Source organism: Heloderma suspectum, chromosome 2 (genome assembly GCF_057233095.1).
Source record: "Heloderma suspectum isolate Gila_16-S chromosome 2, 16-S_ref, whole genome shotgun sequence".
In the NCBI taxonomy this organism is placed as follows: Eukaryota; Metazoa; Chordata; class Lepidosauria; order Squamata; family Helodermatidae; genus Heloderma; species Heloderma suspectum.
In genome coordinates this window covers 124,867,239-124,884,967 of record NC_139459.1, presented here as the reverse complement: position 1 = coordinate 124,884,967, position 17,729 = coordinate 124,867,239, and the positions used below count along the sequence as shown (strand labels likewise).

The window sequence follows — 17,729 nt, the reverse complement described above, 5'->3', positions numbered from 1 at the left end:
AAGAGAGGGATGGTGGGCGGGGTATTGGCTGAGATGTGAGGATTTGCCGTTCCTCCAATGAGAGCCACCTTGCTAGAGAGCAGGGAAACAGTACGGCGGCGGAGTATAAAACCGTGCTCACGCATTCGAGGAAGTCCTGCAACGGGGAAACAGGGTGAGTGTGGATAATCACGTTTTAATGCGAGTGCGTTTCACCCAACAGGACCCCGACTTCGTTGCGATGGTGGGCGAAATGTAGATCAGCGCTTAGTCAGGTTCCTGGTCAGGTTTCCAGCCAGCTGACATGTGTCTAGCCATAATGCAGAACACCTTGAAGGCAATAATTAGAGGACATCTGATCAGATAATAACTCTAATTTAAAAAATCCAGAAAGAACAAGAGAATCCCTTCAAATTAAAACTTCAGAACCCTGCACAAAACAACATCAACTGAAAACATGAGTAGCATCTCAGGATACAAAGAAAAAAAATAGCTTGCTAGATATCCATCAAATCCAGAAAGCCTCTTTGTGCAATTCCATGCATGTCTATTCAGAAGTAAGTCCCACTGATTTCAGTGAGGCCTACTCCCAGGTAAGTGGGTATAGGATTGCAATTCTACACACACTATTACCTGGGAGAAAGTGCTATTGTGCTCAATAGTGCTTAGTCCTGAGCTTGCATACATAGAGTTCATTGTTAGTTTCTTTAAAATCATATGTATTCCCCCCCACAAGGCAATAAAACATCTGCTACCTTATGGCTAGAAAACTTTAAATGAAACAGATGTGGTCGCAAATTGCTCAAATCAGAGAGAAATGTAAAAAGACATCACCTGTCTGTTGAGATGAAACTGCGATTTGCTTAATACTATGAAATCCTCTACAAATCAGACAGTTGTAGTCAGCAGACTATCAGTCTGGGCAAATGATCAATGGCCTGCAGTTTCTGGAGGCCCGTGGAAATCTCTTAGAAAAGAGAATTGTGGAAGCAGAAATCAAGGAAATTATACCAAACCCTCAATAATAATAAACCCTCAGAATTAGACGATGCCCCCGAGAGTTTTATGCACATTTTAAAGGCTGATTGCTTCCATAACTAACAAAGATATTCAAAGACATGCTAGACTGGTAAAAGTTTCCCAAGACCCAGAGAAAAGCTTGTGCAGTAATAATACCCAAGAGAAAGAAGGCTTGTAACCTGTTCCTACAAGCCAATCAAGCTCCTAAACCAGGACATGAATTGGTTTACAGCTATCTTGGTTGGCTAGGGGTTACTGAAAATTTTGATGGTCCACTATCAGTGCTGGCTCCAGGGTTTGAGGGCCCTTGGGCAAGGCACCCTTCATGGGTGAGTCCCTCAGTAAGTCTACCTTCTCACTGCCATTGTCCCCAACTGCTATTGCTCCTCATTCTCTTTCTCATAATTGCTACCTCTTGGTTGCTTGTCAGGCAGAAGGCCAGTAAATAAGTAGGTGGTAACATCTACTGCTTCTCCTTCTCTCCACCACTACTGTTTTCTGGGCCAGAGCGAGAGGCAGGTGAACAAACAGGTTGCAATGTGAAAGAGGAGGAGTGTCAGGGTGGACACTGAGCCCATAGAATCCCAGAGTACTTCTGATTCTGAGGTGGAGCAGCCGCTCCTGGGAGAGGAGCGCGCTCATCCTTCCTAGGGCCAACAGCTGGCAGAGATTCCTCCCACTGGCATTCCTGACATAGATAGCGGTGCCGGGAGTGAGAGAGCACGGGAAGAGGGCTTGCTGGACACGCGACGCCGACGCAGGAAGTGGCACCAAATGGAGTGCGCGGAAAGGAGGTGTAGTGCCTGGTTGGCGCGCAAGCAACGGTTGCGCCCAGAGGATCCAAGGGAAAAGGGGAGGGACTCTCCCTAGCCCATAAATTCAGTGTCTGCCAGGGATTCTCCTTCAAACGGGGACCAACTGTTCCAACTGAGGGCATAGGTACTCTGCTGCTCATAGCTAGTCACTAATAGTAGAGGTTGTTAGTTGTTAAGGTTTTACAACTTAATACATGTATTAGTTGTTAAGGTTTTACAACTTAACAACTAATAGTTGTTAAGTTGTAAAAAAGGAATAAAGCTTTGAAAAGAATCCCTTTGTCTGTGTCTGGACTTGGCTACTGGATTTGAATGAAAGAGGCCGCCAAGGAGCCCTTTACAAGGAGCAAGTCCAGGGGTCTCTCGCCAGTGGGCCTCCACTGGGGTGTGGGCCCAACCATACCTACTCTTGATGCCAGATATAATTTGTAGAGTATTAAATGTTATCTATTATAACATACTAAACAAAGTGTCAGTCAAAATAATTTCCCTTGATGTCCATAAACCATTTGATCCCGTAGAGTGGGATCACCGCCCCTGAAGAAAGCTGTACAGCACCAGAATGCTTACAAAAATTATCCAGCAAATGTACAGTACCTTATTGGACCTAATGACTTAGACCCCTCACCAATCTCCCTGTATGAGGGAACCCCCAAAGGCTGCATCTTATCACCCCTCCCATTTGCTCTCTCATTGGAGCTACTCAGAATGAGGATCAGTGACAGCCAAAAAATCTCAGATGTGACTATACAGCGTGGTATCAAATATGTTTCAAAGAGATGGTAGCATGCCTAGTCAGGAGTTGATTGCACAGAGGCACTTTCAGACCAATATTTTTCAACCCAAATGCCCAAGTTTGGGTCATGGAACAAAGTAAATATTACACACAAATGTGTGCATTTGATTCCCCAACAGTAGCTGATTTAACTAGGAAAAAGCAGCTTCAAAAGGGGGCAATCTTCAATAGAGAAGCAGAAAGGGGGAACACTGCTTCATTCCCCACCCCCACCTTCCACTACAACACCTCCCTCCCCAAGCTGCTTTCCCCCCTGCAGGGTTCCAAAGACTTGCAAATCAGTCCTCAGACAAAACTGCCTACCCACCTACTTAACAGATGTGTGCTTGGGCTTGCACCCTATAGGCCCTGTTACACATTGCTTAACGATAATATGGGGCACCTTATGATGCCATATACATCAACAATATTCTCCAAGTCCCTGTTTTGATCTTTCAAAATAGAGGAGCAAAACGCAATCCTGCTGCATTGTACATTTTGAACAATGAATGTCAGCAGCAAGTCAAAGCTGCTGCTTAGCCTACTCTGCTCATGCATTTGTGGGAAGACTCTGTGCAAAGCTGGCACTTACTGTGGCAGAAGACTTCCCCATTTGTTTTTATTGCAATGGCTTTGCCTGAAAAACATGTATGCATGCACCTTGATGCATACTTCCAGAATCAGTGTGCTGTCCCTGCGCATCATATCCCCTGTTGATTCCAGGCCCATCAGCAAGGCACTGGGATCTGGTAGAAGACTCTTTAAAATGTGTAAACGCTGTTCAAAAATAGCCCTTTTACTACTCTGTCTTATGAATGCACACTGGGCCCCGAACCTTCATTTCCCAACCTCACCATGTGGAGCAACAAACTTTGAAGTGGGGTTCTACTCACATTCAGTTGACTGTGAGCAGAATGCTCCAAGCAATCGGGGTGCCTAATAAAACAGGGTTTCTGATCGTGCAAAGTGTTCTACTTGTGATCAACCGAACAGGAGTAGAACCCCACTTCAGACCTTGCCACTTGGGATGTACGAGAATTTTGTCCCTGTCTGCAAATCATAACAACATGCCACATTTGCAAACCTGAACCCAAGCAGGACTGTAATTCTCGGGAATTTTTTTGCAATTTCCTGAGCCTGCATTCATGTTCAAAAGTGCGCACATGTGCACACTTCCAAAAATGCGCACTTCCAAAAACTCATTTGGGGCATGCTCTTGGAAAAGTGTGCCTTTTTTTGTATTCAAGAAAGCACTTCTCCTGTTAAAAAAAAAAAAGCTCAGTCCTATCCCCACCTGTTGTTTCATGCAGCAAGGTTGGGGCATAAAGCGGTGGGACCCAGCACACATGGGGCTGTGCATGCTGGCTGTGCCCGCAATGTCCCCATCTCCACTTCAAGCCCCCACACGTTCTTTGTAGTGAATTGGGCTAAGGTCATTGCCCAGTGACATTAACTGGCAGGAGGCTCAAAGCAGACGAGAATACTTATTCATACAATGCGTAATTCATACAATGAGTAATTACAGGCTTAATGACGGCAAGACAGGATGACAGCTGCTACTTCAGGTGGTTTTCATAAAGGATTAGGCAAACGCGTGGAAAATCAAGTCTATCAACGGCACTTAGACATGATTGCTAAATGGAAATTCATGTTGAGAGAAAGATGCTGGAGAGAAACAAAAGAGAGAACGCTGTTGCCTTTCTGTTCTGCTTGCAAGCCCAGGACCAGCGTCAGTGCCAGGCATCCTTGGGCCTCTGCCCGGGCCCCAGTCCTCTGGAGGGCCCACTTAGAGTGGCCATGTGCTCTGTTTTACAGAGGACAGTCCTGTATTTTGAGGGCTTTCAGTCCTCTGTTTGAAGGGCTGTCCAGTCCAAGTGCAATTTAAAGATAAAGAACCAGAAGAAGGGAGAGCAACAGGGGCCTTGAAGTTGTCCATCAACAGTGAGCACCTGGACAGAAGAATGAACAAGCACACAGCTCACCTGGTCACCATCTTCCTTACTATAGCAAGATATTTGGGGTTGGATCCAAACTTAGTCCTACTTAGAGTAGATTCATTGAAATCATTAGTTATGACTAATTTAAGTCCCTCTTTAATGAGCTTCCATCGTGCATTAAAAACGTGGTTGTTCAGGCAGGCATTTGGGGTGGGTTAGGGTATTTAAAAAAAAAAAAATTATGGTAAAATTTTATTGTTTTAAATTGTTTTATGGTGGGTTGTACATCGCCCAGAGTGGCTGGGTGACCAGTCAGATGGGCGATTAATAAATTTAATAAATAAATAAATAAATAAATAAAATTTATTCCGATGGGTCTACTCCAAGTAAAACTAAGTCAGGATCTAACCCACTATATTTTAAAATATAGTCATTTCTGAACGTGCATCTATAGCTATAAATTATTTATTTGTTTGTTTAAGACATTTATATCCCGCACTATATCATTAAGATCTCAGGGCAGCGTAGAGATAAAATCAATTTAAACAGTATAAAATAGTGAATAATTTAAACAGCTAAAAGCATATTAATTAAACAAGCTAATACCAATTAAAACATCTAGAACAATAGAACAGCTAAAACAGTGTGCAACTTTAGGGAATTCAATTAGCCCTCAAAGGCTTTGGTGAAAAGCTGTGTTTTATCTTGGCCCTGAAACAAAACCAACACCTGTGCCAATTGGACCTCTAAGCAGAGGACATTCCACAACAGGGGCCACAGCACATAAGGCTCCCTCCCGCATCCCACCATAGTGTACGTCTCACACAGGTGGGACGCAGAGGCGGGCCCATGCAAACATTAGCACATGCAAACTGTATATAAATCGGTGTCATTTTTTGGTCATGCATAAGTGACCATCTTAGGCCCACTGCTTATATCTGCCCTGGGCCTCTCTTAAGACTTCTTTTCTTGACCCAACACTCCGAGCGGTGATAGGTGGTTGGATTTAGCCTTCCTCTTAATTTTCCACAATGCCCCTGCCTAGCACTGCTCGGAACACCTGCAGCCAGGGAAGCCCACCAGGTCCCAATGACAGAGGAGGGGGACACTGTGCAAAGCTCCCTCAAACCTGGAGTCGGCCTTATGTGAGCCTCTCAGAAACAACCGGCTGACAACCATCAAAAGGAGAATTCTGGACTAGATGGATACCCTTGGTACAACCCAGCAGGGCAATTCTTAACTTTTTAGGTGATGTTCCTGCACAACGAAGATTCTGTCTCACAAACTTCTTCTATGCACAACTCTAGCAACGCAAGAGGAGAAGGCTTCTAAGTGCAAAGAGTGTAATATCTTCCTCTTTTTCAAAGGCCCTTTCACTAAGGTCCTTTTCTTCAAAGGTCCTTACATTTTCAAAAGTGTAAGATGTTCCTCTTCTTCAAAGGTCCGTTCACTAGGGAAAACCCACAAAACCTGTCTGAAATACACATTTGACTCAAGAACCTCAAGACAAAGTCTGTCCGCTCCAAATGCTGTTTAGCTTTCTTGTGCAAAAATCATAACAAAGAACTTCACAAAATTCAGCCTGGAAAAAAGAATGTGCTAATAAAACGAGTGATGAATATAACTGAAGGTTTGTAAATAAGACAGAGATCTCTGAACACACAATTCTGCAGAATCTTTATTGCCCTTTAAGTGTTCATTTGCATGTTGGCCTTTGATTTCAGTTCCATAACTGTTCAGCCAGTTATGAACTGGCGTTTTTCCTGATACAGTAACAATGAATCATTTACACAGCAGTTAAGGGCCAAGATAGGAGCAAGCAACATTAGTACTGCCATTGAAGAAATAACCATTATCCCACATGGCCTTTTGGCTTCAAATATACAATTGAGGCTGCCATCGTATTTGCATGCTTACCCACGGCTGCTCCAAACACAGTGGGACTTAATTCAGAGAAACACGCACAGAGCTGCAGTGTAAGGCTGCAATCCTATAAATCAGCCTTCCTCAACTTGGTGGTCTCTAGATGAACTGGACTGTAACTCCCAACATCCCCCCAACCAGCAAAACAGAAAAAGGAAGAAAAAAATGGCTTGCAAACAAGACAAATTTGTCCTCCATAAGCCTCTGAAGCTGCTACAGAGGGTTACAAAGGACACATTTAGTTTGAAAACAAGCTAAATTTGTCTGTAGGAAGCATCCGAGGTAGCTCGCAGCCAAATTTCACAGCAAACCACCAAATTTTTCTTTCCCCCTCCAATTTTTGGAGTGATGAGGAAGAGCTCTGGGGGGCAGTGGGGCCTGCGTACAGCCTGCAGCCCGCATGTTGCTCACCCCTTACCTAGGATTATGTTGGACTAACTCTCATCAGCCCCAACCAGCAATGGTCAGGAATTCTGGGAGTTGTAGTACAACGCATCTGGAGGGCAGCTGGTTGGGGAAGGATGCTATAAACATTTGCTTGAGCGTAAGTGCAATTTCCCCTTCATGGATCACTGCCTTGTTGTGGTGAAGGGGCTTGCATAACTCAGTGAAGCCATAAGCTATGCCGTGCAGGGCCACCCAAGACAGACAGGTCATGGCAGAGAGTTCTGACAAAATGTGGTCCACTGGAGAAGGAAATGGCAACCCACTCCAGTATTCTTGCCAAGAAAACCCCATGGAACGTAACACAAGGCTAAAAGATATGACGCCGGAAGATCAGCCCCTCAGGTTGGAAGGTGTCCATTATACTACTGGGGAAGAGCAGAGGGTGTTTCCAAGTAGCGCCAGAAAGAGTGAAGCAGCTGGGCCAAAGCCGAAATGACACTCAGCTGTGGATGTGTCTGGTGGTGAAAAGAAAATCTGATGCTGTAAAGAACAATATTGTTTAGGAACCTGGAATGTAAGAGCAATGAATCAAGGCAAGCTGGAGGTGGTCAAACATGAGATGGCAAGATTGAACATCGATATCTTGGGAATCAGCGAACTAAAATGGACAAGCATGGGCGAATTTAATTCAGGTGACCATCATATCTACTACTGTGGGCAAGAATCCCTTAGAAGAAATGGAGTAGCATTCATAGTCAACAAAAGGGTGGGAAAAGCAGTACTGGGGTACAATCTCAAAAACGATAGAATGATCTCAGTACGAATCCAAGGCAAACCATTCAACATCACAGTAATTCAAGTCTATGCCCCAACCACTGAGGCCGAAGAAGCTGAGGTTGATCGGTTCTATGAAGACCTACAACACCTTCTAGAACTAACACCAAAAAAAGATGTCCTCTTCATCATAGGGGACTGGAATGCTCAAGTAGGAAGTCAGGAAATCACCTGGATAACAGGCAAGCATGGCCTTGGTGTACAAAATGAAGCAGGACAAAGGCTAATAGAGTTTTGCCAAGAGAACACGCTGATCATAGCAAACACTCTTTTCCAACAGCACAAGAGACGACTCTACACATGATGATCAATATCAAAATCAGATTGATTATGTCCTTTGCAGCCAAAGATGGAGAAGCTCTATACAGTCAGTAAAAACAAGACCTGGAGCTGACTGTGGCTCAGATCATGAGCTGCTTCTTGCAAAATTTCGGCTTAAATTGAAGAACGTAGGGAAAACCACTAAACTGTTCAGGTATGACCTAAGTCATATCCCTTATGAATATACAGTGGAGGTGAGGAATAGATTTCAGGGATTAGACCTGATGGACAGAGTGCCTGAGGAATTATGGACGGAGGTGCGTAACATTGTTCAGGAGGCAGCAACTAAATCCATCCCAAAGAAAAAGAAATGCAAGAAAGCAAAGTGGCTATCTGATGAGGCTTTACAAGTAGCTGAGGAAAGAAGGGAAGCGAAAAGCAAGGGAGAAAGGGGAAGATATATCCAAATTAATGCAGAGTTCCAGAGAATAGCAAGGAGAGACAAGAAGGCCTTTTTAAATGAACAATGCAAAGAAATCGAAGAAAACAACAGAATGGGAAAGACTAGAGAACCTTTCAAGAAAATCGGAGATCTCAAGGGAACGTTTTGTGCAAAGACAGGCATGATAAAGGACAAAGAAGGCAGGGACCTCACAGAAGCAGAGGAGATTAAGAAGAGGTGGCAAGAATACACAGAAGAACTATACAGGAACAATCTGAATGTCCCTGATAGCCATGATAGTGCAGTCACTGAACTTGAGCTGGACATCCTAGAGAGTGAAGTCAAGTGGGCCTTAGGAAGCATTACTAACAACAAAGCTAGCGGAGTTGACAGTATTCCAGCTGAGCTATTTAAAATCCTAAAAGATGAAGCTGTTAAAGTGCTGCACTCAATATGCCAACAAATTTGGAACACTCAACAGTGGCCACAAGACTGGAAAAGGTCAGTTTACATTCCAATTCCAAAGAAGGGCAACGCCAAAGAGTGTTCAAACTACCATACAATTGCGCTCATTTCACATGCCAGCAAGGTGATGCTCAAAATCCTACAAGATAGGCTTCAGCAGTATGCGAACCGAGAACTACCGGAAGTACAAGCTGGGTTTCGAAGAGGCAGAGGAACTAGAGATCAAATCGCCAACATTCGCTGGATCATGGAGAAAGCAAGAGAATTCCAGAAAAACGTCTCTTTCTGCTTCATTGACTACACTAAAGCCTTTGATTGTGTGGATCACAACAAATTGTGGCAAATTCTGAAAGAGATGGGGGTACCAGACCACTTTACCTGTCTCCTGAGAAACCTGTACGAGGGTCAAGAAGCAACAGTAAGAACCGGACATGGAACAACCGATTGGTTCAAAATTGGGAAAGGAGTACGACAAGGCTGCATATTGTCGCCCTGCTTATTTAACTTATATGCAGAGTACATCATGAGAAACGCCGGGTTGGATGAATCACAGGTCGGAATTAAGACTGCCGGGAAAATTATCAACAACCTCAGATACGCAGACGATACCACCCTAATGGCAGAAAGCGAAGAGGATCTAAAGAGCCTCTTGTTGAGGGTGAAAGAGGAGAGTGCAAAAGCTGGTTTGAAACTCAACATTAAAAAAACGAAGATCATGGCATCTGGCCCCATCACTTCCTGGCATATGGAAGGGGAAGAAATGGAAGCAGTGACAGATTTTATTTTCTTGGGCTCCAAGATCACCGCAGACGGTGACTGTAGCCATGAAATTAAAAGACGCTTGCTCCTTGGGAGGAAAGCTATGGCACACCTAGACAGCATAGTAAGAAGCAGAGACATCACCTTGCTGACAAAGGTCCGTATTATCAAAGCTATGGTTTTCCCAGTAGTAATGTATGGCTGTGAGAGCTGGACTATAAGGAAGGCTGAGCTCAGAAGAATTGAACTGTGGTGCTGGAGAAGACTCTTACGAGTCCCCTGGACTGCAAGGAGGTCAAATCAGTCCATCCTAAAGGAAATCAACCCTGAGTGCTCATTGGAAGGACAGACACTGAAGCTGAAGCTCAAATATTTTGGCCACCTAATGTGAAGAGAAAACTCTCTGGAAAAGACCCTGATGCTGGGAAGGACTGAAGGATGAGATGGCTAGATAGCATCACTGATGCAATGAATATGGACTTGAGCACACTCCGGGAGAGAGCAGAGGACAGGAAGGCCTGGCATGCTATGGTCCATGGGGTCATGAAGAGTCGGACACGACTGAACGACTGAACAACAACAACAACAACAAGCGCCATTTACTATAATGGGGCTTGCTTCAGAATAAACATGCATAGGACCACTCAAAGAATGGGATGGATGCCATGTACACATAATCCAAAGCTCCCAACCCTTGCACCCCTAGCTAATCCCATATGTTCTGTTTTATTCTAGGTGATACCAAGTGATCACCTGGTGATTTCATTCTGTGGCTTGACAGATGTGATCCAGTCCAAGGTAAGCAATTTGCAGTCCCACTGATTTCAATGAAAGATTTAAGGGTAAACTACCACCCTACGTGCAAATGCATTTCACAAAAGCCCTACAACCTATTTGAGCAAAGAGGCATGGGTGAAGGCAGAAGCATTCCCTGCCAGCTGTTTCTCCACTCCCCACCAGCTACGTAACCCCTACCCCTCCATCCTGCAGATGTTTCATTACCCTCTTAACCCTCCAGAGGCAGAATCACCCATGGAAACACATCGGCTTCACTTTGTTTGCAACTTTGTTGTGATGTTTCCCCAATCACATCTTCTCCTTTTCCAGTTTCCACAGCCTTTAAAGTCTCAGCTTATCATCACTGTAGCCTGGGACTCTGTGCTGTTTCCACAGAGCTCTAATCGAACTATTTTCTTGATGGCTGGGTGGAGTCTGAGTGGAGTCGGGGTTTGGTCTGATTACCTCATCAGTGTTCCCTCCTCCTCGGCCATGTTTCCAGGACAATGGAAGGAGAAGCTAATGGAGGAGTACGGGATTTTAAAAAAGGAGTCAGGTTTGCTGTGAAGAGAGGCTCCGCCCCCACCACGCTTTGTCCTTTCCCTTGAAAGTCCAGATGCACCTGCATTTCAGGAACAAGCCTCACTGAGCACAATGGGAGTTACTTCTGAGTAGACACACATATGCTTGCACTGGGAAAGGGAGGGGGACACGAAGAGGGAAACTAGCCCCCATTTTAACCAGAGGACTTCATTGACCACATTGGGAGTTACTTCTGACAAGACAGTAATGGGTTTGTTGTGGGAAAGAGACTGAAACCAGCCTCATTTTAACACACAGGATCTCTGTTTGGAAGCTGTGAATGAGCTAGGTCCTAAGGCAATGGACTCAAGCCTCGAGATCGCACTTAAGGAATTGGGCTTAAAAGTGTGCCATTTCAATTGAGTGGGAATCTCTGTAAGTTCTGATGTGGGCATTCAAAGGCGAGCCTCATTCAGCACAATGGGAGTTACTTCTGAGGAGACACTAATGGGTTTGTTGTGGGAAAGAGAGTAGTAACAAGGAAGCTGCCAAGTACTTTCTTCCTAAGGCAATTCATCCAAGCCTTGTTTTGATCGCTTAAATACATTTAAGAAATTGGGCTTTAATGTGTGTCATTTCAATTGAGGGGGAATCTCAGCCTCCACCACGTCAGGAGACAGTAATAGGTTTGTTGTGGGAAAGAGAGTGAAACCAGCCCCCATTTTAATGCATAGGATCTCTATATGGAAGCTGTGAATGAGTTACTTCCTAAGGCAATGGACCCTTGAGATCGTGCTTAATTGCATTTAAGGAATTGGGCTCTGTTATGTGCCATGTCAATTCAGGGGCTTCTCTGTCATTTCTGTGGTCATTGAGAGGGCAAGCCTCATTCAGCACAATGGGAGAAAACACCCCTTGACTGGGTGCTCATGTGCTTATTTTCAATGATGTTTTAAAAGTTGGTCCCTAGGCATCCTGCTCCAAAATAGCAATGAAACTTCTGGAAAACAGGGAGGGAAAGGGTTGGGTCACTGAGGTCAGAGCAACACACCCACAAAGGCTGGGCAACACACCCCATGGGCAGGACTATGATACCAGACCTAGTGGGATTGTGGAAACAGGTCAGTAATGGAGCTGTGGTAAGCTGGAAAAGTCGGACTATAAGCAGTCTCAGAAGAAGCGGTTGTTCAGCGATAAAATGCAGGGCTGGTGCTGAATGGCCACAACGTCATGGAAACACAGAGACCTCACTGTGCCGCCAGGCTGGCATAAATCACTGGTGGAAACAAAGCCTAGGACTCTGGAAGGGGGCAGCAGGTTGGGGGGTGATTTTGAGTAGAAAAACACGGAGATGAAAAACTCTCCCCAATCACTTCTCCACTCAGAATTACCATCTCCTAGGGCTGTATTTATTTATTTATTTAAAAATGTAAAGTCTAGTTTGCTCCTGAAGCAAATGATTAACTCATCCTCTGCAATCAAAGGGGGTTAAAGATTGTCATGCCCAATAATCAATTTTAAATACTAATCATATTTTCAAACAGGATGTTCTCTGTGCTGATAAGCTGCATGGGTGTGTGTGTGTGTGCAGAGACAGGGCAAAGGCCAGGACAGAAAGCGTTTCTTAGATATTCCTAAAAAAACAGATGACAGGCAGGAAAAGTGTGTGTGTGTATTTGAAAAGAAGAATCTCCCCCCCCCCCCGCACTAAATCTCTCTCTCCACAGGGCTTGAACACTCTACATATGGGCTGCCCTCATGCTGCCAGGGGACATTGGCAGCAGAGAATAGTATTATTTATTTAACAGATTTATATACCACTTAGCATACTTAAAAAATATATCTAGGCAGTGCTACCTAGTACCTAAGTGCAAGTCCACCAAAGCAGTGTGCAGGGGAGGGTGGGCAATTGGCTCTGAGGCTCGATCAGTCTGGGGTAAAATGGGAAGGCACATCCAGCTGCGGACTACCTATGTTGCACTGCTTTCCATGGAAATGTGTCCTTGCTTGCACATCCAAGTGAACATTCCTTTTGAAAGAATGCAATGCTGTTAGATTCCCCATCCTAGCGCCTTCCCAGGTGTGTCAGACTACAACCCCCATCACCCATGATGGCTGGGGATGGTGGGTGGTGTGTAGCCCAACACATCTGGAACAGCCCCAGATTAGCGAAGTGTGGGATCGGAGTGTGGGTGGGATCAGCAGCATTGCGATGTTTTCAACGGAATGGACACTTAGATGAGCTTCCTGTTGTAGCCAAGACGAGGGTGGATGTGAATGCAGGCACGAAGCTTCCTTATATTGGGTCAGGCTCACTGGACCATCTAGCCCAGTACTGTCTAGTCTGATCGGCAGCAGCCTCCAGGGTTTCAGGCCAGGGTAATGGGGGGGGGGGGGAGTCTTTCCCATCACCTGCTCTGTGAGCCTTGGACTACAGATGCCTGCAATTGAATGTGGAATATTCTATGAACAATGCCTGGCATGACCGCTGGGCTAGATTCAGCTCCAGGTTCAGAGGCAGTACATAACTGGCAGACACAATGGGAATCAGCTCATGACTTTTGCAGGGCCTTGCAACAGGCCTCTGGGCTGGCCATTGTGGGAAACAGCCTGCTGTTGGGGCTTATGTGATCCAGCAGGAGCTTATGTGATCCAGCAGGGCTCTTCTGATGCTTCCACCTATAGCCCCTATGGGTAAGAACCACATGCACTTTGACGGGCATCCCTACACACACCACAAATATTTTTGCAGATTCACACCCTTTTCATAGCTACTTTGCAGTTACAGGCACTAATGCCACCCAAAACATCACACTAGCAGTGAGATTCAGCCCTCTGGTTATATGGTGTTATTCCCATACTACTCTTAATCTCATGGATTTATTTCAGTACATCTATATCTCTATACATACACACATGGACACAAACTGTAGGCCAGGGGTGGGGAACCTCAGGCCTATGGGCCAAATCCAGCCCTCCTGGATTCCTTAGATGGCCATGCCCCCTCCCCTCCCCCCACCAAACCACCAATTGTTTGGTGGTATCTTGGTTTCCCCCCATTTTAAGAGGTTGAAATGCCTCCCCTAAAAGCTTAATTGCTGACAGTAAGAGCTTTAAGCTAAAATATGCTGGTATTTCTGGTCTTTTGATCCCACCACTTTTGCTTTTGGCTCCACCCACCACTGGAATATGGCCCCTGAGAGTGTCTCTAAAACTGAATTCAGCCCTTGGGTCTCACCACACACATCAGGCCTGTACCATTTGTGATTCTCTAAGCCCAATGCTGCCCACCAGCTATGCATGGTTGGTGACCCAGCAGGAGCTCCTGCTTTTGCTGCCTGCCTGGGATTGCAGCCCCATGAGGTTGTTAAGCCCCTGCCAGGCTACAGTGCACAGCTGTTGGGTTGCATTTGGCTTGGCAGATCGCAGCCATAGCCTAGTGGTGGAGCACATGCTTTGCATGCAGAAGGTCCCAGGTTCAATCCCTGGCAGGAGAGCTGCTGCCAGTCAGTGTCAACAATACTGGGCTAGATGGACCAATGGTCTGACTCAGTATAAGGCAGTATAAGGCAGATTCCTATGTTCAAGGCCACATGCTCCCACAGGTGGTGCAGGCACGACAAAAATACTTACACCAGTGTGGTGTAAGCACGTGTGGTGACGTGCTTGGCATGTCAAATGAGAACAAGGCTCAAACCCCCACTCCAACACAAAGCAGCTCACTAGATGGTCTTGGGCTACTGACTCTCTCTCAGCCTAACCAACCTCACAGGGTCGTTGTGAGGATAAAATACGGAAGGAAACTTGTACATGTGAGCTTCCTAATGGAAGGATGGGATTTGAACTTTTTAATACATAAAATAAATTTCTACATTAAAAAACAAGTGAGCCTTCACTGCATGGGTGAAAGTTAGGAGGTAGAACTTATCTTAAAAACACAAAACTGGAAATGTTCCAGTACTCCTGTATAAAATACAGCCACATCTCCAGCCCAGCTCCCATTCAAGGGGGCTCCCTCCTAACCCTTATACTCTTATCACTTGTTGCTTTTTCCATTTTCCAGGAGTGGTTAATTTAGCCACCATAATTTATAGTGCAATCCTAGACATATCTACTTATGAATAAGCCCCAATGAGTTCAGTGGGACTTACTCCCAGGTAAACATACACAGGAGTGCAGCTTTCCCGTTACTCCATCTGAGAATGTTGACTGCCCTGACATGCATTTCGATTTTTATTTGAAAACTGCTCTTAAAAATTAACCCTGGTAGCATTATCCTCTCCCATTAAGGCTCAGAGAGTGTTTAATTCCTTGTTGTTCAGTCGTTCAGTCGTGTCTGACTCTTCGTGACCCCATGGACCATAGCACGCCAGGCCTTCCTGTCCTGCGCTCTCTCCCGGAGTGTGCTCAAGTTCATATTCATTGCATCCGTGATGCTATCTAGCCATCTCATCCTCTGCCGTCCCCTTCTCCTTTTGCCTTCAGTCTTTCCCAGCATCAGGGTCTTTTCCAGTGACTTCTCTCTTCGCATTAGGTGGCCAAAATATTTCAGCTTCAGTCTCTGTCCTTCCAATGAGCAGTCAGGGTTGATTTCCTTTAGGATGGACTGATTTGACCTCCTTGCAGTCCAGGGGACTCAGCAGAGTCTTCTCCAGCACCACAGTTCGAAAGCATCAATTCTTCAGCGCTCAGCCTTCCTTATAGTCCAGCTCTCAGAGCCATACATTACTACTGGGAAAACCATAGCTTTGATTAGACGGACCTTTGTCGGCAAGGTGATGTCTCTGCTTCTTACTATGCTGTCTAGGTTTGCCATAGCTTTCCTCCCAAGGAGCAAGCGTCTTTTAATTTCATGGCTACAGTCACCGTCTGCGGTGATCTTGGAGCCCAAGAAAGTAAAATCTGTCACTGCTTCCATTTCTTCCCCTTCTATATGCCAGGAAGGGATGGGGCCAGATGCCATGATCTTCGTTTTTTTAATGTTGAGTTTCAAACCAGCTTTTGCACTCCCCTCTTTCACCCTCAACAAGAGGCTCTTTAGATCCTCTTCGCTTTCTGCCATTAGGGTGGTATCGTCTGCATATCGGAGGTTGTTGATAATTCTCCCGGCAATCTTAATTCCAACCTGTGATTCATCCAACCCGGTGTTTCTCATGATGTACTCTGCATATAAGTTAAATATGTGATTGCAATTTTAACAAGCTCTCCCTGCCCCCACTCCCAACCCAAAACAAATAAAGAGAACTGAATTTTATTAATGCCACTTTAAAAGGGTCTTCCAGCCTTAATACAAAGATTAACTATTTTTTTCAGTCCCTGAAGGATATTTGAGGAATTAATGAAACATGTTTTCCCCCCTGGTCTCAGTGATTGCATTCAAGTTCAACCTTGTTCATGTAAGAATCCTACTGGAAGTGGGACAGAATGACACTGGTGGATATTAGCATTCAAAATTAAAGATTCTTTCATCAAGACAAGTACATGATGTCACTCGTGTTACTATAGGTCATACACTCCCAAGCACTCCTTGCTTCATTCTGATAGAGAGTTTCCTGGCAATATGCAAATAGGTGCCACACCAAAGGATCTCACTCTGGGCAGGTTCTCAACTCAAAGCAAAAAGCTGTAGTTTGGTCTCTGAGATTTCCCCTGATAAGGGACACTGATGTCAATGGGAGCTTCCCTCCCAGTGCAAATAGGCGTCAGATATAGATCATCCTTTCCCTTCGCAATCAACACTGCAATAGACAAAGCTTCAGGTAATATGACTTTATTTTGCTAGAGCTTAGTCTCCCTACAAATGCAGATCCAAGGAAAACTCTCAGGCTGTGCCCCAGGCTCAAAACAACGAATCAACAATCGCTTAAGCAGAGAACAAGGGGAAGAGAAAGTTGCTGGCAGTTAAGGGTATAAACCTCCCGGCCCAGCTAGCTTCCCAGTGATGCCCCTCCCTTATTGTGGCTCTTTCCTATGTTGGCTTCCAAGAGTGGCTATCCAGGCACAGTGTTGGAACCCTGCCCCTAACTTTTCCCGCTCAAGTGATGCCCCTCCTCCTCCTCCTCAGAAACTTGCGTTGTCACGGTGGAGGCAGGGGCAGGGACTCAGTCTGGTCCATCTGTTGGTCAAGGTCTTGGGAGGATTCTCTTCCAGCATTTTGGCTCACTAGGAAGGGTACCTCTCCCGGCCCCTGAACTAGCTGCTGCTCCAACTCTGATTCAGAATCGGAGATGTCAGACATCTCAAGGCACTTAGACTCATCCCAGACAAGAAGCCATTTTGGAGGACCCACTTTCCTCAAGACCACAGCAGGGAGGAAACGGTTAAACTCCCCCCACCTTGCCTAATGGTGACACAACCCCTGTAGCCACTATTGGCTTAAAAAAAAAAGAAAACATGCATGTTAAAGACAAAGTTTTGTCTAGTTTGGCCCTAAGGTGGGGGAGGGGGCAATCTGAGGCCTGGGACCTAAATCCAGCCATGCCCCTTCCCCTGGCCCAACCACCTTCCTTTCCCCAAACCAGCAGTCATTGGGTGGTTTCCTGGCTCTTGTGCGGTTTTTCCCCTATTCTAAAAGGTCAAAATGCCTCTTCTAGGACTCGCAGAAAGAGCTTTATGCTACAATATGCTGGTATTTTTATTTTTTTTGGCCCTACCCATTTTGCCTTTGGCTCCACCCACCACTAGAATGTGGTCCTAGAGAGCTTGTCTGAAATTGATTTGGCCTCATGCTGAAAGTTCCACATCCCTGTCCTAAGCGAATTAAGCAGGGAGAGTTCGGAGCTGTTTGAAATCCTTTCCTTCCTGTTGTTTGCATTAAAAAAGGAGCCCTCCAA

The 17,729-nt window shown here is 45.4% G+C and overlaps 1 protein-coding gene across 1 annotated transcript in view; it reads left to right on the top strand.

The window, feature by feature from the left end:
* LOC146352701 (uncharacterized) overlaps window positions 1-16,801 on the top strand; it is a 28,633-nt gene extending 11,832 nt beyond the window's left edge. Inside the window, exons 6-7 of the mRNA XM_084829680.1 lie at window positions 10,333-10,395; window positions 16,679-16,801. Coding sequence (XP_084685806.1) covers window positions 10,333-10,395; window positions 16,679-16,801 — 186 coding nt within the window. The remainder of the gene's footprint in view (window positions 1-10,332; window positions 10,396-16,678) is intronic.
* The last annotated feature ends 928 nt before the right edge of the window (window positions 16,802-17,729 follow it).